The sequence below is a fragment of the Coenobita brevimanus genome, chromosome 45 (assembly GCF_032717465.1).
Source record: "Coenobita brevimanus isolate Jiangsu-jjx chromosome 45, ASM3271746v2, whole genome shotgun sequence".
NCBI lineage: Eukaryota > Metazoa > Arthropoda > Malacostraca > Decapoda > Coenobitidae > Coenobita > Coenobita brevimanus.
Genome location: NC_136998.1, coordinates 19687023 through 19708859, shown reverse-complemented (window position 1 = coordinate 19708859; position 21837 = coordinate 19687023). Strand labels below are relative to the sequence as shown.

Here is a 21837-nt window from a genome sequence, read left to right as displayed (position 1 = left end):
AAGAAATTTTAATGTCAGCCATGAGGAAGTCAGAGGGGGGAAGTGATGGAGGAACAGCACCGGAATCGTCTAAGGTAGAATTGGAGGAGAAAGTCTGTGCGAAGAGATCTGCTTTATCAGTAGAAGAAATAGCTACAGAACCATCAGAGTAGAAAAGAGGAGGGAAGGATGATGAGGTAAAGTTGTTAGAAAGATTTTTGGCAAGATGCCAGAAGGAGCGGGAAGAATTCGAGTCGGAGAGTTGAGAGCATTTAGTATGGATGAAATTATTTTTAGTAGAGCGAAGAACAGACTTAGCACGATTCCGGGCAGAAACGTAAAGATGGTGTGATTCAGGGGTGGGTTGGCTCCGGTACCTTTTGTAGGCCCTCTCCTTGTTGCGGACAGCATTAGAACAAGCGTGATTAAACCAAGGCTTTCTTGCATTAGTCAAAGGATATGAGAAAGGAATGTATGGTTCCATGCCCGAGAGAATAACCTCCGTAATGCGCAAGGCACACTCAGATGGCTCACAGCCATGGAAGCAATAATCATTCCAGGGAAAATCAAAGAAGTACTGCCTGAGGGCCTCCCAGTCCGCGGCTCCAAAATGCCACAGACGACGTTTCACTGGGGGGTCCACAGGCCGTACCGGAGTGATAGGACAGGTTAAGGTAATAAGGTTGTGATCGGAGAAGCCCAACGGAGAGAAAAGATTAACAGAGTAAGCAGAAGGATTAGTTGTGAGGAAGAGGTCAAGTATGTTGGAGCTCTCTCCAATGCGGTCAGGGATACGGGTAGGGTGCTGTACAAGCTGCTCTAGGTCATTAAGGATAGAAAAGATGTAGGCTTGTTCACCAGGTGGATCCGTGAAAGGAGAGGAGAGCCAAAGGTGGTGGTGAACATTGAAATCTCCAAGAATGGAGATTTCAGAGAAAGGAGAAATGGATAGAATGTGTTCCATCGTGGAAGTAAGATAGTCGAAGAATTTTTGATAGTCAGTAGAATTAGGGGATAAGTAAACAGCACAGATATATTTAGTCAGAGAATGACAGGAAAGCCGAAGCCAGAGTGTGGAGAATTCAGAAGAATCAAGTTCAGGAACACGAGAGCAAGATAAGTCGTTGCGTATATATACACAACAGCCACCTTTGGCTTTGAAATGAGTATAGAGAAAGTAGGAGGATACAGAAAAGGGTTTGCTGTCAGTTGCCTCAGACAGCTGAGTCTCCGTTAGAAAAAGAAGGTGAGGTTTAGAGGAGGAGAGGTGGTGCTCAACAGAGCGAAAGTTAGAGGAAAGGCCGCGAATGTTGCAGAAATGAAGAAGAAGAGAGTCAGACCGTGGTTCCAGGCACCTTGAGTCGTCACCGGGAGACGGGCAGATGGTGGGGGCATTTATGGTCCCCCCCCCCTGGGGACTCCGAGGCTTGATAAGACGACGCCATTTTGGTAAATTTTGAATAGGAAGTGTAGTGTGTACTGTGCATGTAGTTTGGTGTAGATAGAGAAATTTGTACTGGAGAGCATGCTGGCCTACTCTCTGTGTAACTGAGACACTGAAAAAGTTCAGCAAAGAGGGATGGTCAGGAACTAGTCCTGAGGGCTGATGAAACGGGAGCTCCAGCACTCCCTGTCATCAGCTTTCCATCCACCTATATATAACTACTAGTTTCACATTCATCATCTGACATAATGGTCACCTAAAACAGTCAAAATATTTTTCTCTGTTTTCAGTGTATAGTAATATTTAAGTATATCAGTTATTATCACCCACCTTTAGCAAGGCGGGGCAATATAGTTTTTGTCAGTGTGTGTGTGTGTGTGTGTGTGTGTGTGTGTGTGTGTGTGTGTGTGTGTGTGTGTGTGTGTGTGTGTGTGTGTGTGTGTGTGTGTGTGTGTGTGTGTGTGTGTGTGTGTGTGTGTGTGTGTGTGATGCCAAAATATCTCGAAAAGTTCTGGGTAAATTTTCATCAAACTTTCAGGCAATAACAACTAATTAGATGTGTAGAAACGTATTACTTTTGGTGGGGATTTGATAAAAGACGACCTAATTCCAACCACCATATACTTTTACCTCTGCCAAGAAGGTTATGTTTTACCCCGTGTTGACTGTCTTTCTCTCAGTTAGCAGGATTACTCAAAAGTTACGAACGGATTTTAATGAAATTTTGTGGAAGAGCGTGCCATCGGTCAAGGAATAAATGTATAAATTTTGGCCCGGATCCGGATCTGAAGTATCCCGCACATCTCCAAAACTTCTAAGTGAATTTCAATTAAATCTTGTGGAAAGGTAAGCCATGGACCAAAAAAGAATTGATTAAATTTTGTGGTGGATCCAGATCTGGATCTTGTATCTAAGGATCAGGATTCGGGATTACTCAGAAAGTTATGAACGGATTTTGATGAAATTTTGTGGATGGGTGGGCCATGGGCCGAGGAAATGAAATTTGGGGTCGGATCCGCATCCAGATCCGGAGTATCCCGAACAATATCTCCAAAATTCTCAAAGAATGTCAATGGAATTATCTTTAGAGGTGGGTCATGCGCCAAAAAAGTATTGAATAAATTTTGGGGCATATCCGGATCCGAATCCGGATTCTATTTAATGGCAATGGCATTGGCGGAGGTATGCGCTTTATAGGCACTTTTTTAGTTTTAATATGGATTGGCTTTTTTTGTAATGGAGTGGCTGAATTCTGTAAAGTTTTCAAATAGTCTTCAGATTTGGTTTGCAGGTAATTCAATTCTTATCCAACAACATTTTTAGGTGGCCTCCGAATGCTTTTGTTTCATTGTATGTATTCTTTTTCGTTCAACACTCCAGCCCAAGTAAAAAAAAATGACCAGTGGGGTCATGATCAAGGCTTGAGCTGCATGACTGTAGTCAAAAGATAAAATGGTTGAGAACTACCCTTTAAGCAGACCTTTCCACTCGACCACCATGTATCCCCCTTCACCTCCCAAACGCAAAACATTATCAAGGATTAAAAAAAAAATGAAAACTCTACAAACACTGGGCCGGCTAGCATCAGCAACTATCCCTGAAACAAGAGCATACGCCATCCTGGCCTTCATAGACATCAGCGAGAATTCATATTTTGCACAGAGTAGCATTTCCAACATGTGGAAACATGGAGGGATCGCACTTTTCTTAACCCCCACATACTGGGCAATATTTAACGCAGTCATCACCTCACAATAGGCAGGTTCTCGGAAACCACTGAAAATAGCTTGCTTTCAAACCCTAATATCTCGGAAAGTGTATCACTTAGGGAAACGAATTAATGACCATTATACTCAACAATTCTTTGTCTTGTGAGTGAAGGTATCCCCAGGTCTGTAGGTCCCTGCATTAATGAGTAATGAGATGAGGAAGAGAGCTAATTTTCAGTGCGAGAGAGGAGGAGTTTGTGTGTTTGCCCGCAGCACCAGCCATGGTTTTGCTTTCAGTGTGATAACTTACTCCATTACTAGATAAATTAGACACTGTTGCATCAAAGGCATGCCTTATGGCGCTATCACTGAGCCTTTTTCTGGTATCCTTGGAGAAAGGCTTGGCAGGGGTGGATGATGCAGTTGGCTGCAGGCGGCGTGGACGAAATCAGACAATGAGGAACCTGAAGAATGCGTTGTACACCTAGCAAAACCAAGGGACAGACTGAGTCTCGCCTGTTTGGTATAGAGAGACTCCTTCCCTACCCTCTGCTGGTAAGATGAAATGGCGGTCTGTTCATATGGTAGTGGAAAGATACATGCATGTATAGCCACTAACCAGCGGCCCCACAGAAGACAGACGGTGATATGTATAGACATTACTCAGCGGATGGTGGTTAAACATAACAAAGACCCTCCACACTCTTCTATGTACAGACTCATAACACAGCAGACCTGTCTGACAGAATCATCTCTACATGACCTGAGTAACACTCACTTCTTACAAGCCTTTGATGCCATCTCGTGATGGAACCTAATCAGCAAAAGCTGCAAAACAAATGTGGAGAACAATGCCAAAAGTTGGAATGCAAGTTTTGTATCTTGTAGAGAAGAACATGTTACCCTCCAGGGCAAGCCATGAATAATACAAAGCTCCACTAATGGAGTTCCACAGGGCTCCTTTCCATCACCAACACTTTTCAACCACATTTCAGATACAGTCTGCACATTGCAAGAGGACTACATCAACACATTTTAAAGGGTAGCAATCTGGCAATCGTCCCAGGCAAATTCGCCACCAAATTCATCACCCCCAGGAATCATGACCACAGGTACACTTTTTCATCACACTCAACGATGTACTCATGCCACTCACAGACTCCACTAAACTCCAAGAAATGACATACAACACTGAATTCACCTTCTTGGACCACATAAATCAAGGGATAGTAGGCCCCCAGGCTCAATGCACACAGTCAGGGACAAACTTTGGGAAAAAAATTAAAACACACTCCCAGTATATCAGATCACGTGTGTCCTGTGCCTTCCTGGCATGAGTCCCATCCTATGTAACACCCACTACAACACCTTGAAAGCCATACAGAGCAACACTTTCCGAATCATCATTGCTTGCACCAATATCACTCCCTCAACACACTTTTACTTTGAAAATAAAGTTCTCTTTATCAGAGAATATCTTGACATGAGAATACACAACTCTAAGCAGCAGCCAGGGCTAACGAAACATCTATATCGTTATATAACAGACCCATCTAGATACATAGACTATCACCACAAAAATATTACATGAACCTCTTCTACATCCCACCTCCAGACACTCCATCACTAGTAATTAAGGAACATTTACATTTTATTTATATATTAATAAATAAAATAAAGGACACGAGGAAGTAGTATATGCAAGGAGCGTGGAAAGGTTACAAGATGAAAAAAGGGCAGAATATAAGAGAGATGTGGAGAAGCGATTGGGTAAATATGGATTGGAGCAGATGGGGAACATGGAAGGTGTGTGCAGAATATTCATAAAAGAAATATGTGCAGCATGTCAGGCGCTGTGTGGGGTGAAGAGAAGATGAATGGGGGTGCAAGGAACAGCATGGTGGAATGAGGAGGTGAGACAGGCTGTGGTACAAAAGAAGAAAACATATAGTAAGTGGATGATAAACAGGGGCGTGGAAGAAGTTGAGAGATGCAAGAAAGTTACATGTAGAGAGGATGAGAGAGGTGAAAAGATTAGTAACAGCGAGTAAGAAGAGAGTGGATGAGGAATTTGGAAGGAATTTGAGTGTAAAGTGGAGAGAATGTAAGAAAATATTCCGGAAAGAGGTAAAGAGAGTCAGACAGGGTGGCAGTGAAGTTAGTAGGGGAGTGAAATATAAAAACGGTAGATTACTAGTGGAGAAGGGAGAAAAAGTGAGCAGATGGAGAGAACACTTTAAGGAGTTGTTGAACATAGAGAATGAAAGTAATGTGAGTATAAGTGGCTGGGGAATGGCTTAGAGAAGGAGGGATGTGAGAAGAGACGAAGAAATCAGCAGGATGGAAGTTGTGGAAACAATGAAGAAAGTCAAAATGGGGAAAGCCCCAGGAATTGACGGAGTGTGTGGTGAAATGCTGAATCATGGGGGAGAGGTTGTAGTAGAATGGATGAGGAAGACGTGCAGATTGGCCTGGGAGGAAGGTAGTGTCCCGGAGGATTGGAAGTCATGTGTAATTACTCCCCTGTATAAAGGATAAGGGGGAAAAGAAGTGTGCAGTAATCATTGGTGCATTTGTCTTCTTAGCGTAATAAAAAAAAGTATACGGAAGGATACTTATTGACAGAGTTGGGGAAATAACAGAGGAATTAGTTGGAGAAGAACAGGGAGGTTTTAGGCAGGGAAGAGGTTGTGTTGATCAGATATTCTTTCTTTGATCTTTAGTGGAAAAGTTTCTAGAGAAGGGAAAGACGTTGTATGCGGCCTTCATGGATTTGAAGAAAGCATATGACAGGGTGGATAGACATGGATTGTGGAAAGTGTTAAGAATGTATGGAGTAGATTGGAAATTGCTGAATGCTGTGAAGAGTATGCATGAGGGTGCTACGGCTGCAGTGCGTGTGGATGATGAACTGAGCGAATTTTTCTACTTGAAGGTTGGATTGAAACATGGATGTGCCATATCTCTATGGTTGTTCAATCTGTATATGGATGGAGTTATACACGAGATACAAGGTAGGGCAGTGGATGTTGGAGCCCTAATGAGAGATGGCTGTGTTTGGAAACTCACTGTGCTCTTGTTTGCAGATGATACTGTATTGATAAATGAAGACGAAGGCTTCGTGGATGAGTTATGGAGAGTGTGTAAGAAACGGAATCTAAAGGTGAATGTAGGAAAGTGTAAAGTTATGGTCTTTGAGAGAAGTAAAGTCAGTGAATGTACAGTGAGGCTGGATGAGGAGGAAAAGGAAAATGTTAGTGCGTTTATGCACTTGGGTAATGTGATGAGTAAGGATGGAATTTTAGAGGGTAAAGTGCTCGAAAGGGTACAACAATGAAGAAAGGTTGCTGGTTCCTTGAAAGCAGACATAAGAAACAGAAAAGTAAGCATGGAAGTGAAATAGTTACTGCATGACAGTATTGTGATACCAACTCTAACGTATGGAAGTGAAGCTTGAACCTTGTTGGAGGGACAGAAGACACGAGTGAGAGCAGTGGAAACAAGTTATTTGAGAGGAGCCTGTGGAGTCACATGGAGTGACAGACTGACACATGAGGATGTGATGGAGCAGTGTGGATGTGGATGAGATGGAAAGCGTTAGGAGAAACACACTGAGGTGGTTTGGCCATGTGGAGAGGATGGAGAGTGAGAGACTCACGAGAAGAGTGTATGTGAGTGAGGTGGAGGGGGGGAGAGGGAAGGAGAAGCCAAGGATGAGTTGGAGGGATGGAGTGGAGAGGTATATGAGAGAAGGGGGTGTGAGCTGGGAGCTGGGCAGTGAAATGGCGGGGGACAGGGCGACATGGAGGCTATTTGTTGGTCGCCACCCCTTACGGGATTAAGGCGTCTGGCAATAAATATATAGATAGAATTTATTTTTATGACTTACCAATTAACCACCAAATTGTGCAGTGTTCAAAACTTCAAGTGGGCCCTTGCCACTGGGCAGCCCACCTGTGATGCTATATTGAAAAGTGATGATTATGAGGTTTCAATGAGGCAGAGTAGGGGCACGTGTCAGCCCAGCTATCTTGAAATTTTATGTTGTTGAATATTCAGGTCAGATTGCAACATATCTTCCTGTGGGACAGACAATGAGCAATTCTGCCAAGAATGCCGATGACGTTTCTTCAACGAATCTGGCAGCAGCTGATATTTTGACTGTGGTTGCTGGTGGTAATATTGTGGCATCCTGTCTGAGGGTGACAGTAGCTGGACATTCAAGGAAATAATGAGCAGATGCTCAGTGGATACCTCCACGCGGTAGTGGCCTTCTTCATTGCTGATATCTAGCATTTAGTGTTTACATTTATAGTCAAGATGAAGGAGGTGCAGGTTAGTGTGCAGCTCATCTGGAACTGTCTTATCTACAGTAAGAGGTTGGTAGTTGGTGGCTACGGCATACTGTGTGACTGACATGATTCGTGTACATGAGGGTAGAGGAGATAATTATGTCCGACTCTTGGCTTTGGCCTTTGTTTGATTCAGGTTTGGGAGGCTTTTGTTGGCATGTTTGGCGGCTGTGTTGATCTTTTCATTTCCTTGAATGGTGATGTGACTGGGTACCCAGTTTAAAAAGTCGAGTTCTCCCGTCTTTGCAGTTGCTACACAAGGTAAAAGATTTTTTTTTTTTTTTTTTTGTGACATGAATACTGTCAATGGGCTAAGTTTTGCTGAGTGTTTGTATGGCTGACAGTGAGTCCTTTGGATTGCTTGGTGTATGTGCATGAGGCTGGGTCACAGCATGCTGAAGGACCCATGTAATAGCAAGAAGCTTAAGCTGGAGTGGGAAATCCCAAAATGATGGCCTCTATAGCTGAGTTTTTCTGCCACAGGCATAGGCCATCCCAGTAATGTTGTTAGTGGTGTCCACTGAACCATTCCTACATACCGGTACTCGTTTCTACTCTCAGGGCAAAACGACTTCTTGATTTGAATACCATTCTACAAGACCTCCCTCTTGATATCCACCCATCAAAGGCATCCTCTAACAAAGTTGATCGGGTTCCCCTAGCTAGGCTTAGGTCAGGACATCACCCAGCCCTCCTCAGTTGTCAGCTGTGATTTGGATTGGGTGGAATCCAAAATGACACATAATCCGCATGTAGAATAGGTCCACAAAACATAACCCAAATCACGGAACATTGTACAACATTTGCCACGCTAAGACAAAGACAACAATGTACAGTAGTGAACCTATTAGACGACCTCACATGGGCAGCTGCTCACCTGCGGCCAATGGAGCTACTGGGCCAGGTATGAGAGGGATTGAGCAACTTTTTCACCAAGTTCATATCCGTCACAGAAAATTGGGACACTATAACTTGGTCACAGAATTCTGTCTCTTACTTATACTTACATACTTAGTGAGTGATTACGATGCTGAGATCCTCGTCAGCGTCTAATAATCTTGCATTGTTTCTCCTATAGTTACTACACAGACATACAGAATACTTTCAGTACATGGGTACACTTGGAATTATACACATAATTACCTACATGACTACACTTTTAGTTACACATCCATAAATAGTGCTTTGACTGACAAAGATCCACAGGTGCCGATTCTTGATAGGATTCACAAGTCTTACAGGAACATTAGGACTGGTTACAGGAATGAATTTATGATGGAAGGAGACTAAAAGTGAAAGATGATGAACAAAGGATGCAGGATGAATGCATGTACAAAATAGATCAAGCATATTCGAGCTTTCCAAGACAGCCATACAGGCAGGATGCTGTACAAGCTGCTCTAGTTCAGTGTAAGGAATATTGAAAATGCCTACAGTGCATATTTATGACAAGGGCGAGAAGGAGAGAATCTGTTCCAGTTTAGACATTGTGCAATGAATTTTGGACAGTCCGTATAATTATGAGATATTTTAACGAAGCAGATATATTCAGTTAGTGACACGGGATTGCGCTAGCGAGGCATAAAAAATTCGAAAGAGTCAAGTTCAGGAGGAGGGCAGATGAGGCTGTTATGCCAATACACACTACAACCACCTTTGGCTTGGAAGCTCTACAAAGGAATTCCCATTTGTAGCCTCAGGCAACCGAGTTTTAAAGAAACTGATAGTGTCAGACAAAGGACCACAACATCTCATTTGGTTGTGACAGGGAGAGCGACTAAAGGTATGCGTATTTTTGCCTTCCCCCTCACGGTGTGCAGAGACTGGGTGTTAGTTTGCCATATATATATATTTTTAACTGGAATTTAAAATGCAGTGGACAATGTGGATGCAGTTTGATGACGACAGGGGATGCTGGACTACGCTCTATGTTGATGAAACGTTGATAAGGTTTAGCAAAGGGAGATATTCAAGAATTATTTCCTGAAGGTGGTGAAACAGGATTATCATATAATTAGTTTGTAGCCACTTCGAGAGCACCTCCTTGTTTAATTGGTGGTACAGTCTGCACCTTTACGTAGTTTCACACGGGTATGTGTTTAACCCGTCACGTCTCGAGGTTTTCCGCACCTCTGCAATCCCCCAGTCCCGAGGTATTTTCAATTTTTTTTTTTTTTGGCTAAAACCTCTGCTTTTGGTGAGAAACATCGAAAATTCATAGAGAAATCGCTCACCTGAGGTTTAAAATACTCAATCCAGGTAGGAGTTCCTCCTTACCTGACTGGGTTTTCTAACATGCTGGCACCAAAGAAAACGAGTTCTATGGGAGGATAACTATTTTATCCACTCATAAACGGTATTTATTTATTTACTTGGTACGAATTTATATGTAGTATGAGAGTATATTGGTTTTCAAGCAGAAATATAGGCATTATAAGCATTGATTCACTCACTAACTAATCACCATTCATGACCTTTTTTTCCCACATTACCTGATCATCATTTCTGACTGTTTCTTCCTCTAATGCTATGTAAACCTTGTCCTCCACAATGTCATCGATTGGGGAATCACTCTGGCCCTGAATGTCTTTATTGGCCAGGTCACTGTTAACAGGTGAATTGCCGAGACAATGGCGTGAGGGGGGGAGGGGGGAGGTTATGCGGTGTAAGGCATTGTTCCTGCTTGGCATCTTGTAGAGGAATAGAGGAAGGTGTCCCTTGTATACATACGAAAAATCACGCGCGAAAATTGAAAATTGTGCAAATTAGGGACCTTACAATTGCACGACGTACCGGTACGTCACTGGGACTGGCAAATGCAAATCGTTGCAATGTACCCATATGTCGACGGGACGGGGCGGGTTAAACAGTTACTCTTTTTAGCACGTGAATTTACTGAATATTATATACTGTTGAGCAGACACTGAGTAAACACCTTTTTCACCAACAGACGCGAGCCACAGGTAGCTGGCTCCTGTCCAACCTTCATACAATGAACACACACGCACACACACACACACACACACATATATATATATATATATATATATATATATATATATATATATATGCAGCCACTGTGGTACAGTGGTAATGTGTGAGCGTTTTCGTACACTGAAGAACGAGGGTTCTTGCCCCGCCAGGGTAATAAATTCTGGGAGCGTTCTTCAGGCCACGTACTGCATTGGCGGACACAAGGAGTGCTGTGGTTGAACCAGTGTCGTATACTGTAAAGTAGGCTTGCACCCAGTCGGCTTGCGTGGGCCAATTACACTTGGTTCACAGACTACACACACATCCAGAGCCACTCCAACACCACAATTACACTTACAAGCACTTCTCACCCTACATACAAACTCTACTAGACAGCCTAAGCCACTTGGTACAGATACATTGGCTGTATCATCCCCACTTCGGTCGGGATAGGCCAGTCCTGCAGTGGACACACAAACGGCTGATGATATATATATATATATATATATATATATATATATATATATATATATATATATATATATATATATATATATATATATATATATCCAACCAGTGCGGTTGCAATAATTCGTTTACCATTGTTTGTTTCCAACAATGATCTGACTTTGTAAGATCATGTACTCATACAACACCCACCTGAACAAGAGTTGCTTTGTTCACGAAACAGTGTCACAGAGATAAGATTAATCTACTCAACCCATTTCATTCGCAGCCTGTTGGTGGAAATGGAGCCCGTGGCTGTTTTATGTCTTGGACGAAGATTAGATCGTGTGTAAGAGGAATACGGTCTGTTAGTTCTTGAAAGACTGCCACAACGCCACGTTTGTCATGCCTTGAACGTCATCATGCTTTGGGGATGCTGGAGGGTGGCATGGCACAACATGAGGTAGCGCATAGAATGGGCTGTCATCATTCAGCGATTGTCATGCTCATCCAGAGGGTTTATGACACGGGCTTAGTTGACAACCCAGAGCATCCTAGTAGAGAACACGTTGCAATCACCCCATCCTGATGCTGCATCTCCGAGACAGATTCGGTTAACAGCATTAACAGCACGTGAGACTTCTGGCCGACATAATCATCGGATAAGCAGGTCCACCATACGGCGACGACTGCAGTCATTAGGCCTATACTCATGCAGACCCGTAAGGTGCTTGGATCTTACTCACCCATCATCAGAACACTCTACAGTGGTGTACCCAACATGAACATTGGACCTGATGACAGTGTAATGCCGTTCTCTTCACTGGTGAATGTCGTTTCTGTGTAGATCACTCTGACGGATGACTGCGTGTCTGAAGGCGAAGTAATGAATGTTATGCTAACTGTTCTGTGAGATAAGGTAGTTGCTGTGGAGGTTCCGGCATCATGGCAAGGGCAGCCTTTTCGACCGTCTACAAAACACCTCCAGTGATTATTGAAGGCAACCCGACGGCTCGAGGATACATCGACACAGTTTCCATGTGATTCCATCCCTACATGACCATCCAGGTGCAACAATATTGCAAGAAGATAACGCTCGTCCACATGCTGCTCGTGTCACAATTGAGTTTCTGCAGGCTTAGAATGTTAACATATAGCCATGGCTTGTCTTCTGATTTAGACCCAACTGAACATGTGTCCGATTATCTTAAGAGACGCTTATCGTCGCATGACCCCAAACCACAAAACAGGCGACAACTGATCCAGGCAGTGCAAGGAGAGTGGGAGAGTCTTCCACAGTACACACTAAACAAACTGATGTCCAGATGGCTGCAAATGGTGGCAAGTCCCCGTACTGACTGACACAAGTAGTGTGGAATTGCTTGCCTAGGGGTCAAGTCACAAACGCAATGATGACTCTCAGGTAATGAATGTATTACCCTTATATTCTGTCGTAACCTTGTATGATGAACTCACTGTGTGATACTAATCATTATACGATAGCTGTTGGAGTATAATGCAAGAGAATGTAAATATATTTGGTGGGGACATGATGCTGTGTTCGCAGATGTTTCAGTGTGGCAATTTCCTTCTTAAAGATTAGATGATGGTCCTGCTAAACGTAAAATGTATGCACTGAAGATAAGAGTGCATCAGTAACAAAACTAGTTAAATAAAAGAAAATGAAGACTCAGCTTGAAAACAAGGACAGAATATTAGAGAATGGTGTAAATTGAATCAGAAATGGAAAAATACATTAATTAGTGGGAAATCGGCGAGTACGTACTGCATGGCAAAAAGAATCCCGGATGTAATTATAGTCCCCTTCACCCACAGTGTTCTCGTAATTATTTCTTCCCTCTGATTATCTTGGATTGTCTGTCTTTTTGTCAGTCACTGTCTGTCTGTCTCTCTGTCTTTGCCTGTCTGTCTGTCTATCGGTCTGTCTATGTGTCTTTCTGTCAACATATCTGTCTATGTCTGTGTGTCTGTCTGTGTGTCTGTCTATATGTCTGTATCTCTCTCTCTCTGTCTATCTGTCTGTCTGTCTGTCTCTATCTTTCTGTCTATTTACCTATCTATCTATCTCTGTTTATCTATCTGTTTATGTATCTATATATCTGTCTGTCTGTCTGTCTGCCTGTCTGTCTGTCTCTGTCTGTCTGTCTGTCTGTCTGTCTCTCTCTCTCTCTCTCTCTCTCTCTCTCTCTCTCTCTCTCAGTGCGGTGAAAGAAAAGTCTCCCTTACTGCTACGTAAAATACAACGATTTGAGATAGAGCAAAGGGGAAAGAGACAGAGAAACAGTGAAATCGATACCGAGAAAAGAGAGAATGCGAGAAAGATACAATATGTGGATGAGTTATAGGAGCGAAAAACACAAATCGTGTGTGTGTGTGTGTGTGTGTGTGTGTGTGTGTGTGTGTGTGTGTGTGTGTGTGTGTGTGTGTTTGGAAAAATGAAAAGTATATAAAGTTGTTTATCATTAGAGTGGACGATGACTGTGACAATATCTGTGTATAGAAGATGTACAGAAGAAAAAACTGATTTATTTCATTGCAAAATTATCGTTGTTGGAAATGTAACAGGCAAAATGATAAAAGAGTTAATTAATATAACGTCTGATGAGCCTAGAACAAGGTGTCTTTATGTTTGGCAGAGGAAGTGTGGATCAATCATTAAATTTACACTAATTTAGTAGAGAATGAACGCGAACAAGACACAAGACATCTGTAACAGCCGCATGCACCCCTGAAGTATTGTAAGAAGAAAGAAATAACACTGTATAACAAAAAAAAAAAAAAAATCTTTGTTCCTTGGAATTCGGTGTAATTTTCGTGTTACACAGATCACATATACCTTGTAATGACCTTTCATTCGGACGGAACTTTAGGTTTGGCAGGGTTACGCAACCTGACCCATAATGATTAGCATAATTAAGATCAACTTATTTTCTGTTCAACTTTTTCATTTATGATCAGGTTTGACTGAAACTTCGCAGGTAGGTGTATCTTGAAATGTAGCATCTGGGATTAAAGAAGGGACATTTTTCATGGTATTTCCTTAACTGAATTTTGTAGCGTTTGTCTAAACCTGTGCGTTTTCATACCGGCATTTCGTTTTAAATGGCCTCGAGAGTTTCTATCTATCTATCTATTGCCAGACGCCTCAATCCCGTTCGGGGTGGCCACAAACAAATCGCCTCCAAGTCTCCCTGTCCCCAGCCATATCACTGCCCTGCTCCCAACTCACACCCCCCTCTCTCATATACCTCTCCACCCCATCCCTCCATCTCATCCTCGGCCTCCCCCTCCCTCTTCCCTCCTCCACCTCACTCACATACACTCTCTTCGTCAGTCTCTCACCCTGCATCCTCTCCACATGGCCAAACCACCTCAGTGTGTTCCTCATAACGCTTCCTATCACATGCACATCCACACCACAACGCTTCTTTATATCCTTATTCGTCAGCCTGTCTCTCCATGGGACTCCACAGGCTCCTCTTAAATAACTCATTTCCACTGCTCTCACTCTTGACTTGTGTCCTTCCAACAACGTCCAAGCTTCACTTCCATACGTTAGAGCTGGTATCACAACACTGTCATGCAGTAACTTTTTCACTTCCATGCTCACTTCCCTGTTTCTTATCACTGCTTTCAAAGAACCAGCAACCTTTCTTCCCTGCTGTACCCTTTCAAGCACTTCACCCTCCAAACCTCCATCCTTACTCATCACACTACCCAAGTACTTAAACGTACTCACATTTTCCAATTCCCCACCATCCAACCTCGCTGTACATTCACTGACTTCACCTCTCTCAAAGACCTCGAGAGTTTGCATACACTATATCCAGCAGACGCGTTCTGCAAAGTTTGCAGCCAGTTCAATAGGAAAAGAGCAAAAAAGGTTTCCGTGGAAGCATTTGCCAGAGTGTTTGCGGCCTACAGATCGTATTTCAGCATTTCATGTCATCTGTGAACATTGCAAGAAAACTCTTGAAGGTAAAAACGGTCGATTATACTCTATTTATTACAAATCTTTTTAAATTATAATTGTTATATATATTTCGATTTAATACCTTTCTATTGTTACAATAATACTGTGGTCTTTTGCACGATGGTTCACAGAGAAGAGAGTCATGAAGTTCACCATCCCCAGAATTTGGCGGGAACCCACTAACCACTCAGGCAATTGCTACTTCTGCATTGTTTACCCTTCCGAACTTGGGAGTGGCAAGAACGCACCTGCTGTACTTCACTCATCGCCAGCGTGTCACACTGCCCTGAGCTCCTCATACCCACCCCTCCGGAGGAAGGAGCAGCAAGTCAGAGGTCGAGGACGACGTTCCTGATCCAGAATACAAATTTCAAGGTGGTGCTGAGGAGAGAAACCCAAACTACCCCAACCATGAAGGCCTCAATGACTTGATAAGATATTTTGGTCTCACAAAGTACAATGCCATGAGTCTGACATCTAGACTCATGCAGTGGAACTTGTTGGACAATAATGTGCTAGTCCCAAATCACAGGAGGTGTCACCAAGAGATGGACTGTGCTTTTGTCACAGCGTGACTGGTCTGTTTGAGCTGATCGGGATCCCCTGCAACCAGCACGAGTGATGCCTTCTCATTGACGACTCAGGAGCCTCAAAGACGTGCTGCGGGCACAATGGGAACTGGTTCCCATCTCTTCCCCTGGCTCACTCAGTGCACCTCAGGCAGGACCACAACAAGATTTTGCTGGATGCCTTAAAGTATGGTGAGTACGGCTGGGAGGTCATTGGAGACTTCAAAATGGTGGCCTTCCTGATGAGTCTCCAGGGTAGTATCACCAAGGTCTCCTGCTATTTTTGTCTCTGGAGACAGCAGGGACACAATGGTGCACTACCACGGGCAGGACTGGCCACGGCGAACTGAGTTCTTCATGATTTGGAGCAACATGAAGTGGGAGCTGCTGGTGGACCCTCAGGAGGTGTTGACACCGCCACTGTACAGTATATCAAGTTTGGCCTAATGAAGCAGTTCATCACAGTTCAAGACAAGGAGTCAGTGGCCTTCAGGTACCTCTAAGACGTCTTCTTTAAGCTGTCTGTGGCAAAGGTCAAAGCCGGTGTCTATGTCGGACCACAGACAAAAAAGATCCTGGAGGTTAAGGAATTCTCTAAGAAGCTCACCAGGGTGGAGAGGGCGGCATGGAATGGCTTTATTGCATTGGTTCGGGGCTTCCTGGACAACCACAAGGAGAACTATGTGGAGCTGGTTGAGACTCTGGCGAGGACTTACCCGTCATGGGGTGCCAGATGTCCCTCAGAGTCCATATCCGTGACCCTCATCTCGATAAATTCAAGACAAACCTCGGTGCATACTAGGGAGAGCAAGAAGAGTACATCCAGAGGGATATACTGAAGTTTGACTGCCACTACCAAGAAGAGTATAACGAGAACATGATAGAAGACTACATTAGGGGGCTGGTTCATGAAAGTGACTTAATGTATCCTCATAAATCTAAAATAATATCACTTTTAAATCTTTGCTAACAAGTTTTGAGTAAATACATCCAAATTTAGAATCATTTGAAGCATTTTTCTGTTTTTTTAGAATATGAATAAGGAAAATTGACGGTTTTCTAATTGAAAACGACAAGTATTCGAAAAGTCGATTTCCTGGTCACAAACCCAAAGTTTGAGGCAAATGATTGCTCTTTTCTATAATTTTGAGACATAAGAACTCATGAAACAAAGGTTACTCCCCAGGAACAAAAATTCCGTTACCTTGTGCAATTATTTACTGAAGTTCGGGACACTCAGGGATTCCACCATGGCTAAACCTTGGTCCAACTGAAAATCCACAACTTTGCAAATTTTCGTTTTCCCAAGTTAAAAAGAAAAAGCAGTGCATACTGACTGCCAGAGATTTGCAGAGCAGCCCTGTATGGGAGAAGGAGGAGTCCAACCTTGCTTAAAACGTGGTCTGGTGTAGCTCTACCACTGTGCATATTTTCATTTTCTTAAGTAGGAGGAAGCTGACTGTGCATACCAGTTTGGCCTACAACACTCCCCCTTCCCCTCCCCGGGACAACCCCTGCCTGACTCCTGGTCAAGGTGGATGTTTCTTATTGTGCAAAATTTCGTGGTTCTAGGTAAAAAAATATATATATATACTTGTCTCCTTTGAGAACTGGCTTCCCCTCTGGAGGAGAGGCTCAATCTTCCTAAAATACGGCCCAGGTGAAGGTCTGGCCTTGCCCAAAAGTTTGGTTTTCCAAATCCAAAACTATGGCCATGCAAACCAACGTGTCCAAGAACCTCCAGAAGCTGCCCTCTCTTAGGGGCATTCTTTAAGGGTTCAGCCCTGGCAGAAAGCTGGTTCTGGTGAAAGTCTACCACTGAGCAAAATTTCGTATTCCTGTATGAAAAAGTATCGTCATGCTTGCTGATGTTTGTCCAGGACCTTCGGGGGCTGCACCACCTATGGGCTTAGCTTTCAGGGGTCCCCCACCCTGCCTCCATGAAAAATTCGTTTTCCTAGAACCCTCCAATAAGTCCTGGACCCCATCCTTTAGAAAAGGTACAGTAATTCACTGAGTAACTGAATGACTCAGTGAGTAACACAAGGACATATACTGTATTTGAAAGCCCCTGTCGGCACTGCAAAAATACTGGAAGGTATTAATGGCAATTATGGGTCTTATAAAAGCATGTGGCAGGGTGAACAGAGGAAGATTATAGAAGTGATTTCGTATGTATGGTAAGGATGGAAACCTGCTGAATACTGTAAAGTGCTTCTATAACTGTAGTGACACATTTATAAAAATAAGCAGGTACCAAAGTGAGTAATTCAGTATCTGTGTTGATGTGAGATATGGCTGTGCTTCATATGTAATGAACGGTTTATGGGTGAGGATTAACTCGACTATGACAGTGTGGGTTGGGTATGCTAACTCCTTTGCGCCCCGTGTCCCCAGTATAGGACAGAGCAGGGCATTTTCAAAATTCAGTAATGAAGGGAACCCCCACATAGGGACGTATGAGCTTCGCAACTATGAGCCGACAAGCGGAGGGCGGTACATCAACCACCCTTCCAGTAACATCACTCGCACAGGAGCTCTGGGGGCTATATTAAACACTGACAAGTCTACATGTTTCTTTAAACACTGATAAATCTACCAGTTTCTTTAACCCTTTTGCACCCCATGTCCCCAGTATAGGAGGGAACTGGGCATTTTCAAAATGTAATAAAGAAGGGAACGCCGGGTTAGGGACCTATGAGCTTTGCGACTATATGCTGGCGGGTGGAGGGCAGTACGCCTAGCACACTTCCAGTAAAATCCCTCGTACAGGAACTCTGGAAGCTAAGGGGTTAATGAATGCTAAAAGGTGAAGTGTAACTGTTTTGATGTATACTTATACTGTTCTGCTCCTTGCCAATAATAGTGGTAGTTGTTGCAGCCCTAGGTTCATCTAACTCGTGAACTAAGTGGACTGCAGGCTGAAGGTGGTCTTTCAGGCAAGCCACCATTCCCTTTTGGGGGAAACTGGGAGGGAGTTGTGGGATTTTTTTTTTTTTTTTATTTGGGCAAAAGAGTCGCTTGTCTTTATCAGTGATACCCTGTGAAGGTGTTCCTCTCCAGCACCTGATTGTTCTCATAATCGAATCCATTCATCCGTGGCTTACCTTGAACCCTTCCACCAAATTTCTTCTAAATCTTATGTAAGCTTTTCAATTTGATTATGCCATACGACCTTGACCTTTGTTCTAGTGTACTTCAAAAAAAGGTTAAATTCTTTGGCTGACCTTCAACATTTCCACCAAGATTGGTCCAAATCATATCATAACTCTATAGTTATTACTTCACACAAAGACACACAGGTCGAACACTTATCTTGCCTTATGACTTTAACATTAAGTGGACTGTTCTCAAAAACAACTGTTTGTATTCTTGTGTTACCCTCAAACTATCCACAAACTTTAGTGTAAATCGGATTAAAGCAGCTGAAGTTAGTGTTCCCTTGAGCATTGGCATATTAAAAAAAAAAAAAGTCAGTCCCTTGGCTGGCTCGATTTTTTTTTTTTTAACCAATTTTGGTTGAAATCGGATTATCTTTGCTTTAGAATACCAGTACATTACAAATCGGTCCCCTGTACGTTTAACACAGCTCGGTTACTTACTTTGCTACAGCTCGGTTTCCCATTTACATACCTGCTTAGTCATTCAGTTACAAGTAAGATGTCAAGATGTTTGTCAGCATCTAAACACACACACACACACACACACACACACACACACACACACACACACACACACACACACACACACACACACACACAGAGGTATGCAAATAGAGTACATTATTTAAGGACAGTACCTTCAAACTTTCTGGCCGCAATTCTAAAATATAAAATTACATTTTTGAATTACTGTACACTTGCAGACAATAATATCGTTGCAGTTCCCCTCCCCCCCGGGAAAAAAAAAAAAAAAGGTCAAGAAACTACTACCTAATGTCCTGAAAAGTTTGTTAGGATCCAGCCATCGTATCATATGGATTTCCAAAGACATTCTTTGTGTCGTGTCCCCTAACTGTACTCTCTTTTACCATCTTTCTCCTTACAGCCCATATCAACCACGTTCGGACTATGGCTGGGGTGGACTATGTAGGCATAGGAGCTGGATATGATGGCTTTAACAGGTACGTGGAAACTTGCATTGTCTGCACAGACTCACTTAGGAGTTTCTTTACATCTCTGCGATTCTGAAGTAATGAAGTGCAGTTGGAGCCCATCTGATTTATTGTTGATTAACATAGCATGATTTCATAAATTTTGACAATAATATTGAAAAAAAGTAAAAAGTAATTATTGGCCACAAGTGTATGTAGCCGAAATGCAACGAGTATGTAAGTGGTGTGCACTGCTGAGTCATGATTTTTTTTCTACTTCAGTTATATGTTTTCTGTTCATGAATTAATGTGCATGCTGTTGTTGTTGTTACTCATATTGCTTCTGTCCCACGTGGATGTGAACTCACTGGAATGCAGGTCTCCAGTCATTCAAGCAATGTGCTTCCAAGAATCTTTAAAGATATTATGCTGAATGACTGTCTTTGCGAAAACAAAGAATTAAATGGATAATCATGCTCCAGCATGAGGGAATTTGTTTTACAGACAACCTTGCATGGCAAAGTGACATCGTGTTTCTCTGAAATTATTCAGTTTCTGTGTATGGTACTGGGGGAGATTGCGTGAGGAATGGTGCAGAATTGGATATGTGGTGCAGCAATATGGTGAATTTAAAAACGATTGCAAAATGAATTCAAATGTAAATCACCATCTTGTAAACGGCATAGCACAGTTACGCATGAAATAGGTTTGATTGACGAAACAGGGTAACTGACTTATAGTACCTGGTAATTCTGGCAGGTACATCAGTGGAACTTCCTTCTTTCAGTTAATTCAATAAGCCATAACTTGATCATGATAATATGTTACTTTCGATAAGACAGGTATACAAGGAAAAAAAAAATGTTCTGATTATTTCAAATGATTTTCATATATTTTTGGGTGCTGAATTAAAAAATGAAAACCATTTTTCTCCATCACATAACATTTCTTCACAAAATACTTTTTCCTTTTTTGTAAATTAGTTTTTTCAACCATTTCACACTATACATTTACACTTGAATATTTTATTACAACGATAATATGTTTGAATTAGTATTTTCTAATACTAAGTCTTATGTTTAAAACCACAGAGTTATTTATTTGATAAGCCAGAATAGCCTATAGCTGGAAGACGACACAGCGATGAGTCATACCAGTGCTTGAGTGCAGCAAACACATCTCATTCTCAGCTGACTTGTGTGTTTGTAAATTACTTTCAGTGGAGTGTTTCTTTTTTTTACCACAGTGATATTTACTGAAAATAGTGATTTACCGCACTGATCCTTGGTTTATTGCACTGATGTAAGTGGCCTAGCGCAGAAACTTGGCAGAGGTTACAATGCAGAAGAATGGAGATTCATCTGAAAGAAGCCTGAAAAGGGTACTTCTTCATAATGGTAATAAATATGCATGAATACCTGTTGCTCATCCAGTGCATTAAAAATAAACGTACAGCTCTAGAATTTGATAAATCTTCAAAAAAAAAAAAAAAAATCAATCAGTCAACTACAGTGAAGACTGTTGGGTTATATAATGGGACCTGAAAGTTCTGTGTATCTTACTGGGTCAGCAGAGTATACAAATTTCCAATGTTTTCTCAGTGAGTGGGACAGCAGAGCCAAGGATATACACTGGGTTCAGCAGGAATAGACAAATAGAAAAAAATCTACAGCATGGTGCCAAAAACATCATCAGACCTAGCTTAGTGAATCCCGATAAAGTGCTGCGACCACTGATTCTTATTAAGTCTGGATTGATGAAGGAGCTTGCCAAAGGTTCATAAAAAGATGGAACCTGTTTTATGTATTTGTGCTAAGAGTTTTCTGCTTGTTTGAAGCTAAGTTGAAAGAGGGCATATTTACTGTACACGATATTATAAAACTGATTTCTGATGCAAAATTTGATGGTGCGATGAATGACCAGGAATGAAAGGTTTAAGTATCATTCTAAGATCTAAGTTTTTAGGCAACAGCAATGATCCAAATATGTTGGTCAAGTTTAACCCCTACATGCTGGGAAGCAGCATATGCTGCGGCAAAATGGGTGGACGGGGACCGGAGAATGGTGGGAGGAGCTGTTAATGTATTCCTGCCATCGTCTGAACTGGTCGCCATTTGATCTCAGCACCAAAAGGTAGGGAGAGAATTCCACCTCACGCAAGCATACCTCAATTTTCTTTGTAACTTTGCCAGGTGTAGAACGATAATTTCTGAAACTTCTCCTCTGATTCCATTCCCACCTCATGCTGACCCCTTGCCTCATCCACCCCTGCCAAGC

At 42.5% G+C, this 21837-nt stretch overlaps 1 protein-coding gene across 1 annotated transcript in view; it reads left to right on the top strand.

The window, feature by feature from the left end:
- The window catches only part of LOC145398454 (dipeptidase 1-like), a 560071-nt gene that overhangs the window by 488685 nt on the left and 49549 nt on the right, over positions 1–21837 (top strand). The window contains exon 8 of the mRNA XM_080271334.1: positions 19515–19590. Within this exon, the coding sequence (XP_080127460.1) occupies positions 19515–19590 (76 nt within the window). The remainder of the gene's footprint in view (positions 1–19514; positions 19591–21837) is intronic.